The sequence below is a fragment of the Arachis ipaensis genome, chromosome B3 (genome assembly GCF_059453495.1).
Source record: "Arachis ipaensis isolate K30076 ecotype BB chromosome B3, ASM5945349v1, whole genome shotgun sequence".
Lineage (NCBI taxonomy): Eukaryota > Viridiplantae > Streptophyta > Magnoliopsida > Fabales > Fabaceae > Arachis > Arachis ipaensis.
Window position 1 is genome coordinate 48,152,775 of NC_142438.1, and position 8,688 is coordinate 48,161,462.

An 8,688-nucleotide genomic window follows, 5' to 3' on the forward strand; every position below is an offset into this window, starting at 1 on the left:
TATCAGAAAGAAAACCTGTATTAGCATATCTGATTAATTGAAGATTTAATTATTTTGTACGTTTCTATAGTTTTATCAAATTTATAATTAGATCTCTAAATTTTTTTCTTTCAATTGGGTATATACACTACTTTTAATTTTATAATTAGGTCATTCCTAGTTAAAAAATATTCGAGTTAACTAAATATTTCTTTTCAAATTGAAAGTAATCATAATTAAAAACCTAATTAATCTTTGACTATATGCATTTTGGGAGAAATATTTTATTAATTTTAACGTTTTTGACATGAAAAAAGACCTAATTACAAAATTAAAAGCATTATAGTGACCTAATTGAAAAGAAAAAAAAGTATAGAAACCCAATTGAAAAAAATATAGAGATCTAATTAAAAATTTGGTAAATATATAGAGACCAACAAAGTAATTAAACTTTAATTAAATCTAAATTCATTAGAGTAAAATAAGCCTTTATTAATGGATCTCACAACAAGAAAAAATGGCTTTTGCCGCACTTTCAAAGCGTGCCGAAAAGTGAAAAAAAGCGTGGCGACAGCTTTTCATCACGCTTTTTGAGCTATCGATATGCTTTTGAAAGAGTCACATCTACAAGCTTGCCGATTGTTTTATCATGACGCTTTTGTCAATCTATAACTACGCTTTATTTTTTGTCATGTTTTTATTTATTGCCACACTTAAAAGCGTGGCCATATGTATAACCCTATAGCCACGCTTTTAAAGCATGCCGATAGAGAAAGATACGGGTGGCTCAAGAACACGACCTTCAACCTCAGTCAATTTTTTCTCAACATAAATTCCACATGCAGCAAGTACAGGGTCATGATCATAGGAATTATTTCTTATAGCCTACAAGAATTCGTAATGACCATACAGAGGTTATCAATAAGAATAAAACAACTCTGTTATTAAAAAATACCATAATGTTCTCCATCCAAGTGATTTTCCTAACTAAGTCCATCCAAGTAATTTAAATTCATGCGTGCAACCATCGCTTCTTCTTCTTCTTCTTCTCCCTTGATGCTGCATCTTCTTTTTCTTCTTCTTCTTTTTCGTTATCTTTTTCTTTCGTTATCATCATCTTCAACAATTTTGAATTAAATGGAATGGAATGGAATCTAATACAACTGAATAAAGTGATAATGAATAATTTTATTCTTCTTTGCTAAAATCAGTATTGTTTATGAATTTGAATTTGGATAAAATATAGGAGTTTCTGAATTTATAGACACAACTAGAAAATGGATTAACACAGACAGATTTACAGACAGATTTAGTCTTTATTACAGACGGATTTTTGGTTACCGACGACGGATTTTGTCCCTCTATAAAAGCCCCGTCGGAAATTTTTTACCGACGGATTTTTTTCCGTCGGAAAATTACCGACGGATTTTTACCAGTTACCGACGGATTTTCCCTCTGTAAATTTTCCATCCATTTTCCCAAGGCGACGAACTTTTCGACGGATTCTCCGTCTGTAATTACAGACGGATTTTCAGGCGGATTTTCCGTCTGTAATTACAGACGGATTTTCAGATGAATTTTCTGTCTGTAATTACAGGCGAATTTTCCGACAGATTTTCCGTCTGTAATTTGAACTTTGGAAAATCATCTCACACTCTGATTACAGACAGAAAATTCGTCTGTAAATCCGTCAGTAAGATAAAATAGAATTTTTTTTATTTCTTAATTACAAAATAAACTTGTTTTCATACAAAATAAATATAAATTTAATACAAATTTTTATCTAATTTGTATTAAAAAATTTATAATATTTCAAAAAATAAACAAATTTATTGTATTATCAAACTAAGAAAAGTACTATAAACAAGCAAGTCACTATAATTCAAAACATAAACAAAGTATATAGATACATCAACCATAATTCTCAGTATATTGTTCAACCATACTACAACTATCAGCTATGACTCTAGTGCGTCATCTTTTTCAGCTTTTCCATCTTTGTGATCCACTTCCATTTCTCTGTCTAGTTCCTCATTAATCTTCTTGTTTTGAGTTGCCTTGTGGGGTGGTGACATATGGAAAGACAAGCGCTTCAAATCAATTGGATTCAGCTTTCCCAAAGACTGAATTCTGAGAGTCCTAAGCAGTGAGGTACCAGAAGATCTTGGACTATTCTCTCCGGTTCTGGCAGTGTATTTCATGGGTTCTGGAAGAACACCTCTAATAGACATCAAAACCTCACAAAAGTAGGCTAGAGCCTGTGGGAAAAAAATAAAATTAGTTACATTCATATTCAAGGACTAAGATTTAATGAATCACAATTAGGAACAAAAATTGATATTCAAAGGAATGTTTGAACCTGATCAATAGACTTATCCTTAATCCTCAAAACCTTATTTTGGAATATGATCCCCCGGATAGCATCTGCTAAATACTTCTGCCTTTAAGAAGACCATGTATGTGCTGAGCACTAAAGAGAGGCCATAGAATAAATTCAACAAAAGAAATTCAGAAGAAAGAAAATGCTCTTAATATAGGCAATCCTCTCCCACCCAATAATAGCACATTGCCACAATATTTTCATTCTAGAAACCAATTATGCAGAAAGCTCATATACTGAACTTGAACAAACCTAAAGGCTCCATTATAAAACAGATAATCCTAAAGAAAATGAAAGATCATTTAAGTTCAAAATATGGTATAATGTAACATTATTTCACTTATACGGAGTAAATATCGTACTATGTATTGAATATTAATTAATAATTACAGATAGAAAGATAAGCCAAATTATGGGATTATAAGTACGTACAGTGGGCATAGGCACTGTCCAACCCTTTTCCGGACACCAATCCAATGAAAGGCGCAGGTCCCTGCTTGAAGCTACATCAGACATCCCCTCGCCAAATGGAACTGACAGCAGATCAATCTATAAGGAGAATTCGGGCATAAGTTGGATATACTAATTATGATATTTGCACTACTAAAGTACCTACAATTATATGGATAATTTTTCTTTGAAGAAGAAAAGGAGTAGGCAAAGGCTAAAAGTTCAGTGTAAAATTGGTTCATTGGATAATACCATTAGAAGATAGACAAAGATCAAATAGAAGGTTCAAAACATGGACTTTCAGTAAATCTGGGAGATGAACTTAGATCTTTTGGAAGGATTAGGACAAAATTCAACATGACCAAAAGTTACAGCAAATAAATTAGAGTTTGACCATCGGAAAAGAAATGAAGTGCAACTTAAGAACATAAAAATAAAAAGAACTTATGCTCCACAGTATATGAACGTGCAATAAGTTGAGTTTTAACTCCGAAAAGACATACTTTGGTCAGGATAGTCAATATACTCCAACAGGTAGGTCACCATATCATATTTCTGGCGAATCTCTCTTATCTGAAAGAAAAGTAGTAAAAATTAGAAGGTTTTTAATATACAAAATGTTATATTCTTAATATAAACTCAATTCTAGATTTTCCTCAAGAAAAATGATGAGCATTAATGGAGAGCCCTTAAAATTACAAGTTTACAACTCATATGGTTCGGTTAAACTATCTTTGCATATAAATTTTTATTTTATCTCATGTACAACCTTTGTACAGTGTCCCTGCCCCTTGCCCCTGCCCCTGCCCCTATCTATCTATCTATCTATCTATCTATCTTACTTATATATGTTTATGCTTCCTCCTATGCTCTCTCAACCTAGTGGAACATAACATACAAGGAAAGTGCTCTGGTATTTTGAGGAAAGGAAAAAACCCTTTTATTATTTAATATAACTCTTATTAATTGTTATTATTATTGTATTATGCCCATCAAGTATGAAATAGTGGTAAGTCAAATAAATATTTTTGAAAATTTCTTTTTCCCAATCATAATTTACGAATATTGACCCCTAGTCTCTATGTTGGGAACACAACTAATTTATACGCAAAGGAATGCTAGCAGTTTTGACATATAAGAAACTATGATATATTATTAAATTATTAAATTATTAAATCAATAAGAGAGAGAGAGAGAGAGAGAGTTAGGGTATTGCTATGGGAACATGAACAGTTCATCAGCTAACATGATTTTAATATACAAATATTATTTTTATTTTTATAAAACATAAAGTAATTGAATAAAATATTATCTATATTTTAAAAGAAGTCAAGTATATATATGATCTAGCCATATAAAATTAAGTAACACACTTGAGGAAATAAGGTATACTATGATTTACTTTCAACGTTTATTTATTTATTTTTTCCTTGCTAGTTGCAGTTGCACTTTGAGGATAAGTTGCATGCAAGAATTTTCAAAAAAGAAAGAATAAAAATATACCGATTTGGAATTATTAAAATAGTATCTCTGATTTTCCTACTTGGACTGCATAAGAGAGTGGCGTTTATAGAAAGGATTTCTCTTAAATTGGATCTCAACAATGACGGGGTTAAAAGAAAAAAAAGAAATCAGAATGAATATTATTCTATTATTTTGCATTTAACGCACATGGAGTAAAAACAAGTCTTCGTGTAGCATTGGAGGATTGAGTGGGATAAATAAACAGTTAGCTGAGGCTAAAAACATGTTACAATAGTGCAGAATTTAAAATATTCTGAGGAAAACAAATAAATGAATTCAATCTCTCACTAATAACTTCAGCTTCTACCAAATTTATTTTAATGTAGCAAACTAAATATTAAGCTTGTGAATAATCTATCAGGATTTGCTTTTTACAAAAATACCTCTTTGATTGTGGCTTTCACAGGGACACCAAGAACGGCAGTCTCATTCAACCGTCTATCTTTAAGGATCTAAAAACACAGCACAAGTGAGTAGTCTAAGTTAAATTGTAAATAGACATAATACCAAACTCAAGAGATCATATAATACAAGCATTTTTAGTAGAATTCTGACATAACAGTTCATCATTTAATTAAACAATCTAGCAATAAATTAATTAAGTACTATAGCAGCAGTAAAGCAGAAGTAAAATATAATATTATTACAGAAAATTATAATTAAAAATATCTCAGATTATTATTGAAATTAAAACAAAATTAAAGCAATTACCCACGCACCACGTTTTATTAGATTTGGATCTTCCGATTGATTCTACAAATTTACATATTTACAGGTAACTAATTAATAAAAGCTTTTTTTTAAGTTAACAATTTAAATTAAAAATAATTGAAACATATAGAGACCTGTTAGTCCCTTCTCAATAGCTGTAATGGCCCCAAGATAGTCAACATTGTAACCTAGTAGTTTATATTATTTTAAATTACAGTCTATAACTCCCATTGTGGCTATAATTAATTACTTTTATTTTCACATTACACCACAATTAACTATAATTACAACTGCAGTTTAAGACCATAGCATCCACAATTATGGGATAAGCTTTTAGGGTAAGTACCTTGGCAATAGGATCCACCTCATCGCAACATCTAAGTCCATCTTTCTTGTGAGGAATCGTGTAACTGTATTAAGAAAAAAATTTTGTTAAGAAAAAAAAAAAGAACAAAGCTACCATCCAGTATCTTAGTAACATGGATGAATCTAAAGCAAGCATAATCAGCAATACGCTGCATTCTTTTGAAAAAAATGGAAAAAAATTCCTTTAAATAAATTAAATTTTAAAAATAAATAAAATTTGAGATGCATCACCTGTATATTTTCAGAGAATGATAAAAATCAAATACTCCAGTACCTGGTGATCCAATCCAATGTCCCAACAAAGACCTTTTTGTTATCAACAGTTGCTACTGCACCAGAACCAGGTTCTTCAAGGAATGTTCCATCTGTAACCTGCAAATTTGTAGTACACTAACAGGTGTGTCCTTATGAAACTAACCTTTATGACAATATATTTAACATGAATTACAGATTTCAGCCATTCACAAATTACCACCAAAAGGTTCTATTTTACAAAAGTACATTAGTCAGTGAGTCTTACAACCAATAAACATTGCCTATTAATAAGTCAATCTCATATAGATGGCATATACTGACAGTAAAAGGGGGCACAAAACAAAGTTAAGTACCCAGTCGTTTCTCCTCTACAAGAGAATAGCAACTCAATAGCAATTAGCCAACTGTTATTAGAGGCAGATTAGCTCATGGAAAGCCAAAAATCCACCAATATTATAAACTATGATATCATTCCCTTTCTGACACATACACACTCAGACGCATAGATAAACCAGGTAATATAGTAAAGAGCAGGGTCGGCAAATATAACAATGTTATTATCTTTTTATTTTAATTTTCAAATAATTTTGTTTATTTATTTCCATTATTTAAGTAAAATACATTTTATTAATATGATAAACTAATCAATAATTTAAATAAATAAATAAGTAAAGTTTGTCACAGAATAAAGCAATGAGAACACTTGATGTCAGGATGGGGAAGTTGAATAGAGAAAGAAGAACCTTAGTGTTAGTACAATTAACTTTCTGAGCAGCATCCACAATAGCTTTCCCAACTGGATGTACTGAGAAGCTTCCGTACCTTGGATTCAGCTCCAACCCAGCTCAGAAAAACTCCAGGTTCTGTTTGTTCAAGGGACCTTCACAGAAAACCACTGTGTAGTTAGGAGAGCAAGTATGTTTTCTTATGAGAAAGCACATAACAAGATAGAAGAATGTTTCGGAGGCTTTTCATCAAACAGCTTACATGCATCATTCGAAATGCTTTGATTAAATAAAAAATTCATCACAGCAACCAAATAAATCACAAAATCAAAAGCAAACCCTAGCTTAATCCCAAATCAGAAATGAAATCAAGCAGCAATTAAACTAACTGGAAGAAAATATAGTCACCATCGATGTTGGGTTTGAAGAGAAGAAAAAGTCACTGAAGGAGGATTAAAATTTATACTCATAAAAGTAGAGTTAGGTTTACCGAGAGTGATGATTGACAACGACGAGAGTAATGGAAGTCCCAAAGGTGTTGATGATGGAAGAATGCGGTGGATGACTGTGGTTATGGAATAGCGGTGATGGAAGAATGTGGCACTGAGGAGCGAGATTTGGAGTGTGAATGGAGTCTGAAGCTGCTTGTGAAACTCGTTTGGAGTGTAACTATGTGGAGCTCGAGGGTATAGAAGCAACGTTTAGGTTTAAGTCAGTATTACCGACGGAAATTTTTAAATTACAGACGGATTTTTCCGTCTGTAATAATTTAACAAAACGCACCGTTTTCGTCCATTTAATTACAGACGAAAAATTCGTCTGTAACCATTTCCCACGAAAAAAATTAATTTTTCCGACAGAATTATCGACGGATTTTCTTTTCCGTCTGTAATTTATGCTAATTCATTTTTTTTATTTTCCGACAAAAAATCCCTCTGAAATTCCGTCTGTATTTCCGTGGGATAAAATCCGTCGGAAATATCTGTCTGTAATAACTAGTTTTCTAGTAGTGAGAATACACGATTTTCGGTTCATTTGTTATTATACAATGGTGTTGTTATGATAATATTTCGGTTCATTCTTTAACAATTTTGAATTCAATGGAATGGAATGCAATTGAACAAAGTGATAATGAATAATTTCATTCTTTTTTGTTAAAATCAGTGTTGTTTATGAATTTGAATTTGGATAGAATGCAAGAGTTTCAGAGTTCATAGAATGCACAATTTTTAGTTCATTTATTATTACACAATGATATTATTATAATAATATTTCGGTTCATTTGTTAATATGAAATATGTTTGGCTACAATTAACTTAAAGAATGTGCAGTTATTTCCTATACTAGAGATTAAAATTGTCTCTTTAAACCTTCATGGTCCTTATCAATTACGCATGATATGTCATATGTGATATGTCAAAGTTGATTATATTTAATTAAAGATGAATAAATAAACTATATTTTAAGCTGCAATTAAGGAAGATTAGAAGAATTAAAGGTGAAATGATTGGTAGGATGTGGCAGCAGTGAGGTTGTATGCATTGGCCATTGCATTATCAAGGATTCAAGAATGGTGTGAATGTGAATGTGAAGTTGATGCATTCACCGGTCACCATTTTAGGTGTGTTATCGATAAATAATTTGTTCTAATGATTAGAATGACTTTTAAGATAAATTAAATGGAATGGAATGAAATCTAATACAATTGAATAAAGTGATAATGAATAATTTTATTCTTCTTTGCTAAAAAAAGACTTAATCATCAACAAAAGTACATCGAATTCATTTTTGAACCCAAATGAACCTCAATTAAACTAAGAAATGAACCGAAATTACTTAAAGAATAAAAAATTTGATCAATACTTATCAGCAGTATTAAGTGAACCTCATTTAACACACAAATGAACCAAAATTAGTTCAGATTTGAACAAGCACTCAAAAAAACTCAATCATCAACAAAAATACATCAAATTTATTTTTGGATCGAAATGAACCCTAATTAAACTAAGAAATGAACCGAAATTACTTAAGGAATAAAAAATTTGGTCAATACTTATCAGCAACATTAAGTAAACCTCAATTAACACACAAAAGAACCAAAATTAGTTCAAATTTGAACAAGCTAAGCAGTCAAAAAGACTAAATCATCAATAAAAACACATCGAATTCATTTTTGGATCCAAATGAACATCAATCACAAACACACACAATCATAGAAAACACAATCACAAACAAATATGCGCAAAAAAGTATGATGCATGTCTAATCCTATACAGGTCATGAGCTCATATGTCGATT

General features: G+C 31.1%; 1 protein-coding gene across 4 annotated transcripts; it reads right to left on the reverse strand.

Annotated features, from left to right (window-relative positions):
- Positions 1-1,787: 1,787 nt before the first annotated feature.
- Positions 1,788-7,058, reverse strand: LOC107630495 (uncharacterized). 4 transcript variants are annotated; one of them, XR_015907527.1, is made up of 9 exons: positions 6,881-7,058; positions 6,409-6,545; positions 5,685-5,782; positions 5,391-5,454; positions 4,717-4,785; positions 3,313-3,382; positions 2,792-2,908; positions 2,339-2,449; positions 2,100-2,237 (listed from the first exon to the last, which is right to left on the reverse strand). XR_015907527.1 is itself a non-coding variant. In XM_088509471.1 (8 exons), the coding sequence occupies exons 7-8, from the start codon at positions 2,873-2,875 to the stop codon at positions 1,938-1,940; spliced, it is 384 nt and encodes a 127-aa protein (XP_088365597.1). In that variant the 5' UTR covers positions 2,876-2,908; positions 3,313-3,382; positions 4,717-4,785; positions 5,391-5,454; positions 5,685-5,782; positions 6,409-6,545; positions 6,881-7,058; the 3' UTR covers positions 1,788-1,937. The 4 variants fall into 4 exon arrangements, 2 of the variants coding, with proteins under 2 accessions (XP_088365597.1, XP_088365599.1); XM_088509471.1 differs by lacking the exon at positions 2,339-2,449 and having other exon boundaries at positions 1,788-2,237; XM_088509473.1 differs by lacking the exon at positions 2,339-2,449 and having other exon boundaries at positions 1,788-2,237; positions 5,642-5,782.
- Positions 7,059-8,688: the final 1,630 nt, after the last annotated feature.